The sequence below is a fragment of the Bos javanicus genome, chromosome 20 (assembly GCF_032452875.1).
Source record: "Bos javanicus breed banteng chromosome 20, ARS-OSU_banteng_1.0, whole genome shotgun sequence".
Taxonomy (NCBI): Eukaryota; Metazoa; Chordata; class Mammalia; order Artiodactyla; family Bovidae; genus Bos; species Bos javanicus.
In genome coordinates, this window is record NC_083887.1 from 70704753 (window position 1) to 70722520 (window position 17768).

The 17768-nt window shown below is 60.1% G+C and overlaps 1 protein-coding gene across 1 annotated transcript in view; it reads left to right on the top strand.

Annotated features, from left to right (window-relative positions):
- Window positions 1-11959, top strand: part of LPCAT1 (lysophosphatidylcholine acyltransferase 1) — a 41456-nt gene extending 29497 nt beyond the window's left edge. The window contains exons 9-14 of the mRNA XM_061393914.1: window positions 738-820; window positions 3730-3855; window positions 4397-4550; window positions 4831-4929; window positions 8704-8842; window positions 9901-11959. Coding sequence (XP_061249898.1) covers window positions 738-820; window positions 3730-3855; window positions 4397-4550; window positions 4831-4929; window positions 8704-8842; window positions 9901-10085 — 786 coding nt within the window. The 3' untranslated portion in view covers window positions 10086-11959. The remainder of the gene's footprint in view (window positions 1-737; window positions 821-3729; window positions 3856-4396; window positions 4551-4830; window positions 4930-8703; window positions 8843-9900) is intronic.
- Window positions 11960-17768: the final 5809 nt, after the last annotated feature.

The following is a 17768-nucleotide window of genomic DNA, read 5'->3' on the forward strand; positions in this document are numbered from 1 at the left end:
TTTACACTGGCTCCTAATTAAGAGTTGAAACTGTGTGGCTTTGTGACGTCGCTCTGAACTCCTTCCTGTGTCACCCCTACAAGGCGCCACTGCTGAGGAGGAGCTGTTGCTCTTGCAGAGTTTTTAGAAAGGTAGCAGTGAGTGAGAGACCAGACTTATCTGATGAGAGTGGATAGGGTGGCGGGCATTCCTGTATTCTTGAGTATCCATGTTAAAAGGGTGCAGTGATGTTTTTTTCCTTTTCTGCAATGGAGCCTGGCCCGAGGTGTGGGCCTTACGTGCATAAAGCACTGTGTGAGCTTCAGTCACACAGACACCCGAGTTCCTAGGGCGATTTACCCTGCCCTCCAAATACAGTAGCTGTCCAAAAGCTGCTGAGAGCCCCTCACGGGAAACAGAACTGAGACCGTGAGAAACGGGAGCACACGTTTGATTCTTCTGCATCTAAAGACTGAGCCCCTGGGTGAAGTTACCGCTCCGTGCCCTGGCTCCGGCGTCGAGGGAGTGGTGCTCCTGGTGAGGCAAGGGGGTTTGGGAGTGTGCACACGTGTGGGTGTGTGCATCTGTGTGTGCACACATGTGCCCCTGCTTGAGCAGGAGTGACAACCCCAAAGACAGTTCCTGTGGAAGGTGCCCTGACCGCCCTTGATCTGCCAGGGTGGAGGTCGCGCTGTGGTGACGGCGGCGGGGCGGGGGGAGTCCGCTCCTGCAGGTGACCGGCTTCTCTGTGTCCGCAGTTCCTCCCCGTGTACACGCCCTCGGAGGAGGAGAAGAGGGACCCCGCCCTGTACGCCAGCAACGTGCGCCGTGTGATGGCAGAGTGAGTGAGCCCCACGCCCGCCCCGCCCCCAGCGCAGCCGGGTGGGGGTTCCCTGGACGCCCCAGTGCCCTTGGCCTCGCCAGGCACTCATTACTCGGTGTCCTTGTCCGCCGGTGTCCTGGCCTTGCTGTAGACCAGCCTGCAGCGGGGGGAGCTGGGTTTGAACCAGCCTGGCCAAGCGTCAGCCAGACTGTGCTTGGCCGCGCACTTTGTCTCCCGGTCCCGCTGGAGGACGCCTCTGCTTGTTCAGCCTTCGGAGGACGGGTCGCTGCCCCCGAATTCTCTGCATTGCAGCCTTGCCTGTGAGCCAGCAGTGCCTGCGGGGCTGTGTCCATGCGTGCCCCGTGGAGACAGGCAGCGGGACCGTGAGCAAGAGCGCGCTGGAGGGCCTGGGCCGGCACGTCCTGGCTGCCCTCCCCGAGAGCGTTACTGAGGTTCTTCCTCTGCTGAGCGTGGGTTTTGTGCACTTAATCCTGTGTCGCTTATGTGATGGCGTGCCTGCAGCCAGGAGCATCCCCCCCTCAGTTTCCCTGTGGCTCCTGGCTGGTTTCAGGCCCCGGCAGCCTCATCCCAGACCCCAGGTGTTCGGTCTGCCCACGTGCCTCAGAGCCTTGGTGCTGGGAGCAGAGTCTGGGGGGGACACGCCCCACCCCACCCCAACACTGACTCTGGGACAGAGCCGCCGGGCAGCAGGAGGCACTCGACTCTCACCTTTTGGGTAGTCAGGGCGGTGAGGGACCCTGACCAACTGCTGGACAGATACACTGTCCACAGAGTCAAAGGCCTGACAGTTTGCATGTGATTTTTTTGTTGTTGTTTAGTTTATATTCAAGTAAATTAACTATTAAAAATCTTGAATATGTGCCCTAAGGAAACTTATGCTGTCACACAGTTTGTATCGGCCCAGTGGGAAAAGACAGATACCCATGGGGTCTCCTCTTGCCTCACGGGTGCAGGAGGATTCCAGAACCATGAGGGTCCCACCCAGGGTCCCACAGGCCTTGCAGGCGGCCCGGGGACACTCTGGACCTCCTGCTGTGGCTCTGGCTCCCATCCCCACATGGCCAGACTGCAAGCTCTTAAGGGGAATTGAGCAGCCGTGGAACGGAGCCTTCAGGGTCATCGCCACGGCAACCAGGAACCACAGCCGTGCCCTCCTACCTGCCAGGGACTAGGTCCAGGGCCCTCAGAGACCAAAGCCCAGGAGGCTGGAGCGCCTCGTGTGTGGTGGTCTTGTGTGCTGCCCTCCGTGTCCTCGGGTGTGGAGCCTTGGATCCGGAGGGCCGACTGTCCCGCCGAGACGAGTGAAAGCCCACTCGGTTATGGAGACAGGGTTGGCAGGGTCGTTTTCGATACCTGGTAAATTTCCTACCATGAATGCACTTTCCATAAACGTCAGGAGAAGGGTGTTTTCCGTGAAATCTGAGACAGCCTGTGGGATGACCGGTCTTGCCTCCCTCTGACCTCAGGGCAGTGCCAGCCTGGAGAACAGGGTGCCCTGCACCTTGAGGGCGGCCTCCTGTCCCTGAAGGCGGCTGATGCGGGCTCCATCCCTCATGGGCAGAACTGCAGAGGTACCAGGCTGGCCCGCAGCTGGGCAGCCCCAGGCCCCCAGTCACTGAAGTCTGCGGTCAGCTGTTCAGCCTCTGTGTTTAGTGCCGAGCGTGGTACTTACTATCATTGCCATTATTTTGTATTTTGGCTGCACTGCTTGGCACACAGGCTGGTTCCCTGACTAACAATCGACCCCAGGCCTCCACAGTGAAAGCGCCAAGTCCTAACCTCTAGGCTACCTGGGAGCTCCCTGAAATATGCTCTTTAAACATCAGCGGTTTACATGCCTCGGCATCCAGAGCACTCAGCGCCCAGCTGCTCCTGTTAAAGGCTCCTACGTGGAGGTGGTGGGTGTTTGTGGGCTCCACGGGCACCCTCATCCCATCCTGCAGGCTTGGGGGAGCCCAGGGGGAGGTCAGGGGCTCCCTCCTCCCTCCAGACCCTGCTCAGGGCCCCCCAGACGTGGCTTCTGGGGGGAACTGACAGGAGGGGCCTCAGTCCAGCAGGGCCGGGGGCAGGCCTGCGGCTTCTCCCCGCATCACGCGCAGGTGGGAACGGCCCGGGGAAGCCGAGCCTGCCCCTCTCCGTTGGGTGGGAGGACTCACGGGGCGCTGCCTGTCCTGCCTCCTAGGCCGGGGGCGGGGGGGCCCCCCCAGAGCAGCTGGTCCCCTCACGCGTGTGCAGACTCTCGTCCGGCTTCCACACCCTCTGACGCTTCGGGGCTTTGCCCCCCGCATCCCTCCCCGAGGCTGCATGCCAGCAGGAGACCCCGAGCCGCGCGGACGTGCCCGGGGCTCTGCCGGTGAAGCCGCCTGTTGCCAGCAGGAGACCCCGAGCCGCGCAGACGTGCCCGGGGCTCTGCCGGTGAAGCCGCCTGTTTCTCTAGCACCCCCGTGCCCCGTGTCTCACCCAGGGGGTCGCTCCTGTTCTTGGGGAGCTGGTTCTCTCCATGACTCCCCTCCACCCTGAACGCCACCTGTATCCTTATCAACTTCTACTTTTAATGTGTAACTAAGCTTCACTGAGGCTGCAGAACATGGAAACCTAAGCAGAAGCACCACTTACAGGGCAGACAGCTTGGGTCGTGCGGAGGGCAGTCTCTTATTAAAAACGCACACGTTCGGGGGACAGACCGCTTCAGGGCGCTGCACCCACAGGTCCCGGAGCAGGAAGTAGGGCGTGTGACTCGGCAGGCGTCACTGTCGCATGGCTTTCTGCCGTCAGAGCTGAGCCTGGAGCGAGAGGGGCCAGGACTCGGGGCCTTCGCGTGTGACGCCGCTGTCTGGCCGCTGCATTCCTGGGACAGTCACCCTGCTGCCCTGGGGGCGGCTGACCCGGCCCGTCCTCTCCCGCAGGGCCCTGGGCGTCGCTGTGACGGACTACACGTTCGAGGACTGCCAGCTGGCCCTGGCGGAAGGCCAGCTCCGTCTCCCCGCTGACACCTGTCTTCTGGAGTTTGCCAGGCTTCTCCGGGGCCTGGGGTGAGTCCCCTGGCCCTTTGCTCGTGGGCACTGAGTTGGGACGGCCGTCTCATGGGCACTTGGGGCAAAGGAGTGAGACCTTTCAGCGGGCACAGGTTTCGTGTGGGCCCCGCCTGGGCACTGATGACAGCCCGGAGGTTGCAGGCGGAGGACAGCTGAGACAATTAACGGTGCTCCTTCTGAGGTTTCGGGGTTTTTCTTTTTCAAACGCCAGCGTCATTCCACGCACAGGTGTCTTAAACCCTGAATGGCTGGCCTGACTGTCTCCTTATGGACGGCCTCTCCGCCCCCCAGCCCCGCCCCGCATCCTGGGAGGGCCTGTCCCCGGGTGGGCCCGCACGCCACGGGGTCCCAGCGCTTGCAGAGGGCACAGTCGGCCCTCGGGCTTCCAAAAGAGCCCCTCTTCCCGAGGACTGACTGATGCTCCATCTCGGAATCACCTTCATGGTTTGCGGGGTCTTAAGACGTAACAGTGAAGCTTCCATTTTCAGCATTCCGTGACTTTATTGAAAACAATCTTCCCCTCATATTTTTTCTTTAGACTAAAACCAGAAAAACTTGAACAGGATCTGGACAGGCACGCAGAAAGCGCCAGAATGATGCAGGGCAGGAGGGTGACGCTCCCCGAGTTCGCGGCGCAGCTGGGGGTCCCCGAGTCTGAGTCGCTGGAGGACCTGTTCTCCCTGTTTGATGAGGTAGGAGGTGGGGTGGGGTGGGGTGGGGACAGCTGTTTTTCCCTGGGGGCGATTTTGGAAGCAAAGGAGAGACCAGCCTTTGCTGCCCGTCTCCCTAGCCACCTGTCTTTCGGCGTGTCTCCTGAGCTTCTCAAACGCAAATAGAAATCTGGCTTTTAAGTCAGTGTTTGCCGACCAGCGCGCCTGTAGTTGGGGAACTGAAGCTGGTCGCTCGAAGACCCCTGATGCCACCTGTGCCCTCGGAGGCGGCGGGGCCCTCGCTGAAGGCGTCTCTCCCCAGGGCGGCGGCGGGGAGGTGGACCTGCGCGAGTACGTGGTCGCCCTGTCTGTCGTCTGCCGGCCGGCCCGGACCCTGGACACCATCCAGCTGGCGTTCAAGGCAAGTGCGGTGCTTCTGCCACTTTAACATGTGGGGTCGGGGAGACACAGGCTCGTCTGACCTTGATACACTTAATAGTCCCTTAGGATGCTGGGGAACTCAGTCGTGCGGCAGCTCCTTTCACACGAGCTTGTACCAGCCATTGCTTGCAGAAAGGCCCAGAAGTGCCTCTGCCCGGCTCCTCCTAGATGAGAGTCCCCGCTCCCCTTCCTGAGTCCTGCTGGTGCCGAGCAGGGCCGCTGGGCTGTCTCTCCCCACATGGCCTCCCCGTTGGCTGCTGACCAGAAGGAAGCAGGGCTTCAGGACTGAAGAGCCACCTGCCCCAGTGTGACTCCGAGCCAGGCTGCTCATGAGGGGGGCAGTGAGTCTGGGAGGCGGGGAGAGGGTCATGCTGGAGTCCTGCCCCACCCAGATCCACCCAGCGGTCCTGAAGGCTGGTCTCGAGGGGTCAGTCCCCCAGGATGGAGCGAGGAGGGCCTTGCCCGGCAGGGTCAGTCCCCCAGGACAGACCAAGGCGGGCCTTGCCCAGCAGGGTCAGCCCCCCAGGACGGAGCGAGGCGGGCCTTGCCCGGCAGGGTCAGTCCCCCAGGATGGAGCGAGGCGGGCCTTGCCCGGCAGGGTCAGTCCCCCAGGATGGAGCGAGGTGGGCCTTGCCCAGCAGGGTCAGCCCCCAGGACAGAGCGAGGTGGGCCTTGCCCAGCAGGGTCAGCCCCCCAGGACAGAGCGAGGCGGGCCTTGCCTGGTGGGGTCAGCCCCCCAGGACGGAGCGAGGCCTTGCCACCAAGAGACAGGCTCCATCTCTCAGGTACAGCTCACATGAGCAAGACTCACGGGCACCTACTGTGTGCAGGTCAGGGGACCCTTGTCCCTCAGGGGTGGAGAACGCCGCCTCTGCCTTCCAGCCCCAGCAGACCTCCCCACGGCTGGGAGGGTCCCCCACGGCACAGGGTGGCTTCTGCTAGTCACAGCAGAGGCATTAACGGGCGGCATCAGAGCTTGGTGGACCCAGGCCGGAAAGCCTACCCGCGTCCTCCGGCCTCGGCAGGCACCTCTCGGGGCTCATCGCCCCTGTGCCAGCCTCGCCCTGGCAGGCGGCCCAGCAGCAGCTGCACGGACACCACTGGGTAGAATCTGCCGTCACGATGGCGGCTGGTGGGGGGCGGGCGACCTGCTTTCAGTGCAGCCGCCGAGCACAACCATGAACGCCAGGGTGCCCACCCAGATCCAGGCGCACCGGCCGGCGGGGGCAGGGCCGCCTGTGCAGTTGCCCCGAGGCTCCCGGTGCTTCTCCATGATGGCCTCCCCTGCAAGAACCGCCCCTCATGGGCCCCCCAGACAGTGGGCAGCCCCGTGTCCGGTGTCCCCACAGGGCGCCCGCATGTGCTGCTCATGTGGACGGGCCGCCCCACCTGACGCTGACGACTCACAGGCTCTTCCTCCGTCCCCACCCGCAGGCCAGGGTTGTGGCGCGCTTCAGCGGGTGCGGGCAGGTGGCCCCGAGACGCGGTGTGGGGGTTCTGCACCGTGCCCTGCCCGAGGGGTCCGTGAGGTGCCCTGCCCGGGGGTCCGCGAGGTGCCCTGCCCGGGGGATCTGCGCAGTGCCCTGCCCGGGGGGTCTGCGAGGTGCCCTGCCCGGGGGATCTGCACGGTGCCCTGCCCGGGGGTCTGCGAGGTGCCCTGCCCGGGGGTCTGCGAGGTACCCTGCCCGGGGGTCTGCGAGGTGCCCTGCCCGGGGTGCAGACGCACCTGTGCCTTCCTCACGTGCTGGTCACAGTCCTTCCGGGCCGATGGTTGAGATGCAGCATTACCGTGGAGTTCAGGCTCCCAGAGACCCGTGCTGACCTGGGGCTTCCCCAGAGCGGTACTCGCGGGCAGCGTAACGTACTTCTGGGTCCCTCGTTTCCTCTTTCTCTATTGCTGTCAGTTCAGTTCAGTCCAGTCGCTCAGTCGTGTCCAACTCTTTGCGACCCCATGGACTGCAGCACACCAGGCCTCCCTGTCCATCACCAACTCCCGGAGGTTACCCAAACTCATGTCCATGGCGTCGGTGATGCCATCCAGCCATCTCATCCTCTGTCGTCCCCTTCTCCTGCCGTAAATCTTTCCCAGCATCAGAATCTCTTCAAATGAGTCAGCTCTCTGCATCAGGTGGCCAAAGTATGGAGTTTCGGCTTCAAAATCAGTCCTTCCAATGAACACCCAGGACTGATTTCCTTTAGGATGGACTGGTTGGATCTCCTTGCAGTCCAAGGGACTCTCAAGAGTTTTCCCCAATACCACAGTCCGAAAGCATCAGTTCTTCGGCGCCCAGCTTTCTTTATGGTCATCATCATGTGACCTGCAGATACGGTCGTGGTGCAAACACCATCAGCTCAGGAAGGTGAAGGGGGGAGCCCCGGTGGCTCCTGGCCTTTCTCAGACAGACAGCAGGGTCGTCTCTGGATGTAGAGACAGGTCCCCTCACTTTTGGCATCACAGATTCAGGCCTCAGGCCCGGTCGTCTCCCCAAAGCGTCTCAGCGCTGGTGGGTGGGAGGCGCCCACGGGCTGGGCTGGACTGTGGGGCTCTGGAGCCTACGAGAGAGGTCTGTCTGCAGATAACCTGGTTTGACAAACGTAAAGAGGAAGCGAGATACGAGGGGATTCGGGAGCTGTCCACCCCATAGCCCCAGGCCGGGGACGGGGAGCGGGCTGGGCCCCGGAGGCAGTGGAGGCAGCCCCCCAGCACGGAAACCTGGTGGAGGCTGCTGGAAGCGCCTGGTGGCAGGTTTCCCACTTCCGGAAAGCTGTGCGTGCAGGTGGCCGGTTCGTCTTGCTGACAGAATTCAGTGAGCCCCCCAGGGCGCCGGGCAGGGCCTGAGCTCTGCCCGACCCGGGGAGCAGGTGTCCTGCCCTGGGGAGCCCGCCTCCAGGCAGGAGGACTGAGTGGATACTCCAGAGGTCATGGGGTCAGGGAGCAGCTGGGCCTGGGGGCCCCCAGGTCACAGAGTGGGGAGCGGAGCCCGCAGGAGGCACGGGGGTGGGCAGCCCCCAGCTCTGCCACAGCCTCGGGGGGCCAGGGGGCCTCCTCCAGAACCGGGTGAGAGGGGCGGCATTGGGAAGGTGGGCCGCACAGGGACAGGGGCTGCGGGTGGGTCTCAGCCCGGTGGTAACCAAGGCTGTGGGTGCACCGGCCCGTGTGGCCCCACTGTGGTTGCAAGACTTCAGCAGTGATGACCGTCAGGGACCCCTGAGAGGACAGGCCTGTCACTCACAGGTCCTGGAGGGCCCACAGCGCCCCCGCATAGCAAGGTCACTGGCAGAGAGTGGATTGGGCTCTGCCTTTGGGGGGGTGAGGGTGGGGCCTGGGGCTTCGGGGTTCACTCTTCAGCGGTGAATTCAAAGCAGAAGGGGGAAAGTTAGAGAAGGAGGGGAGAGGGGATCACTGCGGTGGCCCACTGTGTGGGTCACCAGGGCTCCTTGGAAGGGGACCTTGGGGGCTGGGGGCCGGCCTTGCTCCTCACCCTGCGGTTTGCCAGTGACCACAGGTCACGGCTGTGGTGTGTTCACCCAGGGGGACGTCTGAAGTGGGCACCTCGCAGGCAACGGCCGAACGCCAGGCCATTGCAATGCAGTGTCCATAGCACCATGTCTGGTGGATTTAAGACGTAAGAGCAGGGAGTTCAAGGCCCGAGGGCTGGGTCGTGGACCTGGGCTCCTGCCCAGCCTGAGAGCGGAACAGCCGCGGACTGTGTGGCAGGGGAGGCCTCTGGGTGACGCCCGCCCTGCCCCGCAGATGTTTGGGTCACAGGACGGCAGCGTCGAGGAGCACGCCCTGTCCAGCATCCTCAAGACGGCCTTGGGGGTGGCGGAGCTGACAGTGACCGACCTCTTCCGGGCCATAGACCAAGAGCGGAAGGGCAGGATCGCGTTTGGTGAGTGGCCGGGAGCCGGGGAGGACACCCCCGCGCCAGGTGGGGCGCCCCGCTCCCCTGCGCCACCTGGGGCCTGGCAGGGCTGAGGCGGGGCTCCCAGTCTCCTCTGTGCGGTGGTTCACTGCATGGTCTGTCTGGCAGTGAAGCAGACGCCCTCCCCAGGGGCTGCCTTTGGGTGGAGATCAGGGCCCCTGGGGCCAGGAGGGGTTCCGCCCTGACTCCTAGGGCACCTCCTCTCCGGGGGGCTTGGCCCTGGCACTTGTCCCCCACACGGTGGGACGGCTGCGCGCCTCGGGCGGGAATCCACCCTGACGAGGGCAGCAGGAGCCCCGAGGGCAGCCGGCTCATCAGAGGATGAGCCGTAATCTCCCTGAGATGAGCGCTGTGTTTGCTCAGGAAAGGTCACCTTGTTTGGCTGTGTTTTAAAATCACATCCAAATGTCAGGAGGAGCCGCCACGCCTCGCTTTGGGTGTGCACGCCTGCGGTAAAGGGGCCGCGGGGAGCCAGGGCTACCGCTGCTCTGAGCCCCCAGACTGCAGACCCTATGGAGGCTGTTCCTGCCGCCCGAGGGAGCACGGGCGCTTCTCTGCAGCCGCCTGGAGCCTGCGGCGCCCCGACCTGGGGCTCAGAGCATCGCCGAGCCCCCAGGGCACCCCCAGCAAAGCCCCAGGGCGTCCCCCACCCCGAAGCCGGGTCTCAGAGTCACCGGGAGACACAGCACAGGCCCCGCGAGGGCTCAGGGGGACCCTGCACTGGGTGTCCCCAGGGCACAGCCGAGTCCATCTCAGGACACTGAGCACTCAGGACACACCACGGACTTGACCCTTCAGTTCCCGGAAGGGCGTGGCCGAGGCTGCGTGGCGGCCGCCCAGGTCTCCGCGGTGACTGGAGCGCCACAGAGAAAACGCGCGGGGCCTCCTGGGCGTGCACGTCGATCCTCCTGGGCGTGCACATAGATCCCAAGACGCCCCTGGGTGTGAGGGGGGCGCCCGGAGAGACGCCAGACTGGAGACCTTTGCCCCCCACGCTCTTAACCAAGGTGCCCGTGTCTCTCCAGCCGACTTCAAGAGGTTCGCGGAAGCGAACCCCGACTTCGCGGAGGAATACCTGTACCCCGAGCAGACGCGCCCCCGGAGCTGCGCCCGGACGCCCCCGGCTCCCACCCCTAACGGCTTCTGCGCCGACTTCAGCCCCGAAAACTCGGCCACTGGGACGGAGCCTGTTCGCAAGAAGCTGGACTAGGGCGGAAGGGTCTGGAGAGACCAGGCCCGTGCTCAGCCGCCAGCCGGCCTCACACTCCCGCGCGAGCTGCCTGTGCCCTGCCCTCGGGCCGGGTCCTGGGCGGAAAGCCACAGCAGCTCGCGGGGCCGCTCCGCCCGCTTCCAGGCGGCGCTCGGGGCCCCCCAGTTGCTTTGTCCTCACCTCGAGCCTCGGCTCTGCCCCCATCCTCTCCCTCGGGCCCTCCGGTCCGGTCCAGGCAGTGCGGGCCGGCGGCCTCCACGGGCACCTGAAGGTGTGACTCCCGCCCGCGTGTCGATTCCAGCAGTCTCCGCCGCCCTCCGCGGAGTCCGCGGGCGGGGCCGCCGTCGGATTTTTAAACGTTTCTATATTTGCAGGAGCTCATGAGTCTTTTGTAAACTTCATTTAGATACTTCAGGAAACATTCAGCCTTTTTTTTACCAGAAGAGAATCGTTTTTCTACTTCGTTTTCCTTTGAGGGTCGGAGGATATTTATTTATAGGCCCTTTTTTGGTAGATCCTGGGGCTCTTTGGGGCTTTGAGTTGACCTTCTCTCCAGCCCCTTCCATCCGGGCTGCCCCCTGCCCCGCCCCTGCGTTGGGGAGCCACAGGCGCCCCGTCCGGAGCCGCCTTCCTGCCGCCTCAGCCCTCTTCAGCCCCGCTGCTCTTACACCAGCTTGGGGTTTCTGTTTCGGGGTGACCGGATCCACTTCAGCGAGTGCAGGCTGGGACCAGAGCCCAGAGCGTGGGGAGGGGAGTCCGGCCGCGGTGGAAACCGGCGGGGGCTCCTGTCTCCCCGGCTGGCACCCTGAGGGCACAGTCAGTCCCCAGGAGGCTCCGCCAGCCGCTGACTCCCCCCAGCACCCTCCTTTGCCCCAGGTTTCCCGGGGTATCAGGAGCCAGGGGAGCCTCAGGGAAGGAAGGTGTGGGGAGCAGGTGGTGGGGTTCAGGGAGACCTGGGGGCTGGGGTCCCTGTCTATGCCCGGAGGTGGGGGGCGGCAGCTCCGGGCTCAGGGAGGGGCTCCAGGGGCCTTCTTCACGCTCACGAAATGACCTTGATTCATTTCCTCAGGACGTGATTAGAAACGTGTCCTCAAAGCACAATGACAACCACACAGTGTGTTTCTGGAGCAAAGCTTCTGGGTTTGTTTGGGATTTTTTTTTTTTTTTTTTTTTAATTTCTAAGGCGATTGGATTTTGTCTTAGGGCCATGGAAAGTGGCCACCAGAGCTGGAATTGCAGAACAAATATTTACTGACTTCCTGAGGCTCGGAGACCTACATGTCGACAGACAGAAGGACAGGCGTCAGGAAAGGAAACCCCCTTCACTTCCGTTCATTCCAGAGCCCCTCCCGCCCCGTGTGGGGCAGGGGGCACCGGACATCATTCCAGGGCGCTGGCCTGTAGGACACAGAACTTCTAGCACAGACTTGGCAGCAAACAGGACTGAGGTCATGACCATAGAGTGCATGAAGGTTCATCTTTACAAGACAAAGCCCCGCGCCCGGCCATGAAGGAGGTGAACGAGCCGAGATGTTCTGAGCAGGGGCCTCGGCCCGCGTCTGTGGATGAAGGGGTTTTGAATGAAACGCTGCTATGCGTTTTCAGGAAAAAATCTCTGATAAACAGACCCTGAATGGATGTTTGTTCCTCCTGATTCTCTTTTCTCTTTCGTAGTGACTTAGGGCCGTGGGTTCAGAGCTGTGAATGTACAGAGCTCAGGGGTGAATCCCCCTTGGGTGGGACCAGGAGCTGCGAGGGGCCCACCGCCTGCAGGGGCCCCGCAGGGTGCTGGGGGTGGGGGAGGGAATGGGCAGCTCCAAAACAGCCAGAGGTTTTCAATAGAACGAATAAAACATAGCGTCTTAAATGCTTGAGATTGCGTTTTGTTATGTGTGTTTTTTTATTAGAAAGGCAACAGCAGGCGTGACTCAGCCTGTCACAGGAGCACCGTCTGCATGGTTTCTTGCTGCTTTTCTAGGAGGCTGGGAAAGCACAGTCGTTGAAATTCCGTAGGAAACACTTTCTGGATAACAGGAGGGTCTGGATATTTCATGCTCACATAGACAGCAGCTGACGTTTCCCAGAACTCAACCTCCCAGGCTGTTTGCAGACCTGTGGTGTCAGTTTCTGTTCTTTCTCAGTGAAACCCATACCTTCCTCACACGCTGTTGAGCAGAGACCAGCAGGGATCTTGAATTCGGGCCCATCGACTCAGTAAAGGATTTAGAAATAGAAGGAAGAGCTGAGGTACTGCAGCCCCAAAAGCCGAACGTCGTGAGTCGTGAACACAGGGTTCTGCTGAGAGCATCGGGTGGCCAGTGACCACACTGTCCATCCCTGCGGCCACGCAGTGTCCATCCTGACCTCCCTGTGAGACAGTGACTCCCATGATGTCATGACCCCTCCTCCACGTGTAGCTTCACTTCCGAGAAAGTGGGGTCCCACCACCTCTGCTTAGTTCTAGTGCCAGTGGACATCGGATGCTCTGTCACGTGGGAGACTAGGTGGTGAAGTTCCCACTCACTACCACTGCCGTCCCCACTGTAAAGCAAGAGGGGGTGTACATACATGCATGCACACACGTATACATGCATGCACGTGTACACACAGGCACACGCACACAGATGCAGGTACATGTGTGCATGTGCACACACATGTATACACAGGCATGTGCACATGCATGCACATCCATGCGCATGCATACACAGGTGCGTGCGTGCATGCACGTACATGTATGCACACACGGACATGTACGTGCACATGTGCACGCGTGCATGCATGTGCATACATGTGTGCACGGGGACATGTGCACATACACCTGTGCACACGTGCACGTGCATGTACGCACACACTCATGTCCATACATGTGTGCACATGTGTGCGCGTGCATATGCACATTTGTACACGCATGCACGTGCATGCATACATATGTGCCCACATGCATGTGCATACATGTGTACACATAGGCACACAAACATACATACACACATGCCAGTCAGGAAGGCAGTCGCTAGGGCACCTCAGTCCTGCCTCCCGGGGCTGGTGTGCGGCTGAGGCTGGTATTCTCTGCTTCCTTCCCCTCCTCCCCACCCCCAGGCCACAGTCCCCACATACCTTGACCAGTCGGGTCTTTCCCAAGAGAAAGGAGTCACATTTTGTTTCCAAAGCACCTGGAGCCTTTGTGGTCTTGCCTCCACTGGTCACGGGATCAGCTAGGAAAGAGCTGAGAGGCACCCAGAGGGTCCCCTGCCCCCTCTCTGCTGTCATTAGCATCTGTAACAGCACCCCATCCTGCTACCTCACTGGCAGGAGGACCCCTAACAGCTGTGACCACCTAAGCTTGCAGGGCAGTGACTCCACTGTGTCCCTAAGTAGGAGCATCCCATTCGGGGGAACTGAGCCCTTAAGACAGACAAGCCTGGAGCAGCAGAGAAGTTTCAGGGCAGTGACAGGTGACCCCACTCACTGTCCCCAGGCACCCCCCAACCCTGCACATCTCCGCGTCCCCATGCCCATGTAGCCCCTCTCCTGGGACCCGCCAGGCAGATGCTCGGGGAAGAGAGAAGATGCTGATGCTTCTGCAGAAGTACAACGCCAGCCCCACTCACATTTCCCAGCCACTGTGCGCCACCTGGCCCCCAAGTCCCACAGGCCAGACACGTGTCCAGCGGACAGCGAGCCAGGACATCCCCAGACACAGAGCCACACAGGCCCCCAGGGTCACCAGGCGAGGGTGAGAAGAGCTTTCCCTCAGCTCCCAACCCCCCCCCACCCCGTGTCACAGACGTTGGCCCCGCCGAGACCAGCTCGACACACATCCGACGTGCCACGGGCACCCCATTAGGACCGACCCTGGCACTGAGGTGGCAGACACTGACCCTCCATCCGTCAGGCCAGTGCTTCTGGTGGGGACTTGCTCAGAGTGCCAGGCTTCCCTTGCAGTGAACCAAACCCCTTCTTGACGTAACACGAGGTGGGCGGTCAGCAGTGGTGAGCTCTGCCCTTGGTGCTGGTGGAGACTCGGAGACAGGGCAGGGGAGGGGGGAGGGTGGACAGGGACTGCATTACAACAGAACAAGCCCTTCCCCTCCAGGACGGGAGGGACCGGGGGGGCAGGCGGGGTCTGGCCACAGCCACGCCAGCCTTGGCTGCTCCTGGCTCGGCTCTGGGTGTGTCCCCCTAACCCTTCTGTCCCTTGTCACCTTGTACTCGCTGGGTTGGCTGGAAAGAGAGGCCACAGCTACCACCCAGGTCCCACCCCGGACGGGGTACCTGAGATGCATGCTGCAGAGCAGACACCATGAGCCCCCTCCTGTAGCCACATGCGCGTCCGACGGAGCACACACGGAGGGGAGGCCGACCCAGAGCGGCACTAAGGGTCCCATCACGGAGATGCCACTCCCAGAGGGGAGCACAGGACAGAAGAGACACCGAACAGACGTTAGCCAGACTTCTCCCCAATCTCTCGGCTCAGACAGCCAAGAAGCTCCATTAGCCACAAACAGAAGAAACATAACAAAAATACCGTAAGGCTCATCACACAATGTTCTGGAAGCTGGTAAAGAGAGCCTTAAAGGCAGCCAGAGAAAAAGAAAATACTGCTGTGGAAAAAGGTAAGAGCGCGACGCATGTGGGAACCTGACTGCAGAAAAGTGTTATCTGAAGGGAGGCTGTGAAAACTTAAAAATGTATGGTAAGCCTCCAGAGAAAACAGAATAAAAACACAGAGGTAGGGCTTCCCTGGTGGTCCAGTGATTAAGAATCCGTCTGCCATTGCAGGGGACATGGGTTCAATCCCTGATCGGGGAAGATCCCACAGGCTCTAGGCAACTATGCCCATGCACCAGGAATACTGAAGCCCGTGCTCTAGAGCAGGCTCTGCAACGAGAGAAGCCAGTGCAGAGAGAAGCCTGCACGTCCGACTCGAGACCAGACCGCTTGCCCTGACTCGAGGGCGGACCCGCTCACCCAGACTCAAGAAAAGCCTGTGTAGCAACAAGAGACCTAGCACAGCCAAAACTAAATAAACAAAAAATAAATAATTTTTTAAAAACATAGAGGTATAACTAATAAGCAGCAATAAAATGGAATGCTTTTGGATAATAATTTCATCCAAACTAAGCAGGACAGTAGAGAACAAAGAACAGATAATACAAATCGAAGACAAACAGCAAACGGTAAAATTAAATCCAACGATACTAGTGATTACATCAAATACGGACCCAGAACTCCTAAAGGACAGTCGCTCGGCCAAACGAAAAAACAAACAAAAGATTCTAACTATATGCTGTTTAAACACATGCTGAAAGTTAAAAAACAGGAAATATATGTAATATGCAAACACAACTCTGAGACAGTAGATACGGCAGGATTAATACCGCACTGTGACCTTTAAGACAAGGAGGATTACGTGTCAGGGCAAACACTGCGGCTGACTCGGGGTTCAGCCCCCCCAAGGACCAGCCATCTCCCGTTCAGCTCCCCCGTCACGCAGCTCGCAACGTGCTAAGCAAACACTGACAGAACGAACAGGGGAAGCAAATAGATCAGCAAAGAGAGCTGGAGACTTTTCACACAACTCTCTCAGTAATCGATAGACCCACCAAGGGCAGAAGCGGAATTATGCAGATAATGTGAACAACCTTTTTTACCAAACTGACTTAATTGCCATTAAAAATGCACAGAAAGCAGTTGACAAAACAGACTCTTTGCCCGGGTCAGGGCAACGCTCAATAAACCCGAGACGTTTACGACCGACGGTGTCTGTCCTCTGATGCGGAGGAAGCCTCCTGTCCAGGGGCAGAGCCCAGCTCCACGCTCCGACTGCACGAGGGTCTGGCCGGGTCTGCCAGCCGAGGGCCGGTCTCTGTCACAGGGTCATCAAGAGCTGCTCAGGCTCTGATTAGTTCTTTTCAACTTAACAAAAGTTAATGAGTCCATAGTTTCACTTCTGGTCAAGATGGAGGCATAGTGGCTGGTTTCACCTCTGTCCTGGAAAGTGTGATCAGTGCAAACTCAGGTGGGCTTTGCCCGAACCATGAAGAAATCATGGCCCCTTGGCCAAACACAACACTGGCCCCAGTACACAGAGCTCACAAGCAAGACCTGAAAGAATGACCAAACTCTTTGCAAGGAGCTTGCCTGCAGCCCAAAATTCCAGAACATTCAGAGGGATATAAAACTACCCAGCACCCAAAGGGTCAAGTTCACAACACTGCCTCCCATCAGAGGTCACGTAGGTGCAAAACTCCAGGAAAGATGACCAGTCATCAACAGAAACAGACCCAGAAGTGACTCGGATGACGGAATTAGCAGATGAGAGCATTGACGATCACTACGCAAAATCGCTGGACTCCGTGTTCAAACGCCAGCTGGAAGCAAGGCTGCCCATGAATGGTGGAGATGCAAAAGGTGTCTTTTAAAAGACACAAACTGGACTTCCCTGGCAGCTCAGCGGTAAAGACTCCACCTGCCAACGCAGAAGATATGGGTTCCGTCCCTGGTCCAGGAAGATCCCAGAGGCCACGGAGCAACTGAGCCTTTGCACAGCTATTGAGCCAGTGCTCTAGAACCCAGGAGCTGCAAGCACTGAAGCCCTAGAGTCCATGATCCAGAACAACAGACGCTCCACAAAGAGACTGACATCACAGAAGAGATGGCAAGTGAACACGAAGGGCAGCAGCAGGAACCACCCAAAACAAAACAGAGACAAGAGACGAGCGACGGTGGGGCTTCAAGTCGCCCGCCAGCCCTGCCACTGGAGTCCCCCCGGAGAAGGGCGGACCGAAAAACATTCGAAGAAATACTTTCCCAAGTTGGATACAAACTATAAACCCCTGGGTCCAAGAAGCATAAGGATTCCAAACAGGAGTGCCACGGAGGAGACACACCAGGAGCATCGTAATCAAATGCTCAGACCAGACGAGGAACAGAGTCAGCAGAGCAAAGGGCTCAGGGCAGCAGGGTGAGCAGAGGGCAGAGCTGTGCCCTGCAGGGTCCACGGAACAGAGGACGCTTCACACAGCAAAAACATCTCTTTTGCAGTGTGTATTTTCTTTTAATTTTAATTTTTTTTAACGCAAAAAAAAAAAAAAACCCCAAAGGGAAACAACAGTGTTTCTAAGCTCAGAAGCTGAAGGAATTCATCGCCAGCCGGCCGGCACACCTCACAGCACAGTGAGAATACAGGTCCTTAAGCCTGAAAGGGGCTCCGCTCTGGACCCGGGCCTGCGGGGCTCAGCCGGAACCACATGGGGGAACGGAACCACTGCTGCTCGTTGTTTAGATCTCTGTCCAGGATGATTATCTGACGCAAAAGCGACGACGCATCCTGGGATTCGTGACACAGAGGTGAAGACGGTGCGACGGTGGCCGGGAGGGGTGACGAGCAGCGGCCCAGGTCGGTGCAGAGGCAGCGGGCAGCAGTGTGCATCATGCGAAGGAGACACCAGAACAGCACAGCAAAGGGACACGGCTCAGAGTCCAGCAGAGGAGGCGGACGTGGACTCAGAAACAAAACCCCCGGCCTGCAGGTCGGCAAACGCCGCTGAGGGGTGGAGGGCACGGTGCGGTGCCTGGGGGACTGAACCCAGGCATTTCAGCACCACAGGGAGCGACCTGCAGAAACCGTCAGACAGGATGTAAAGTGAGACCTGACCCCGCGACACCAGTAAGCACACCAAA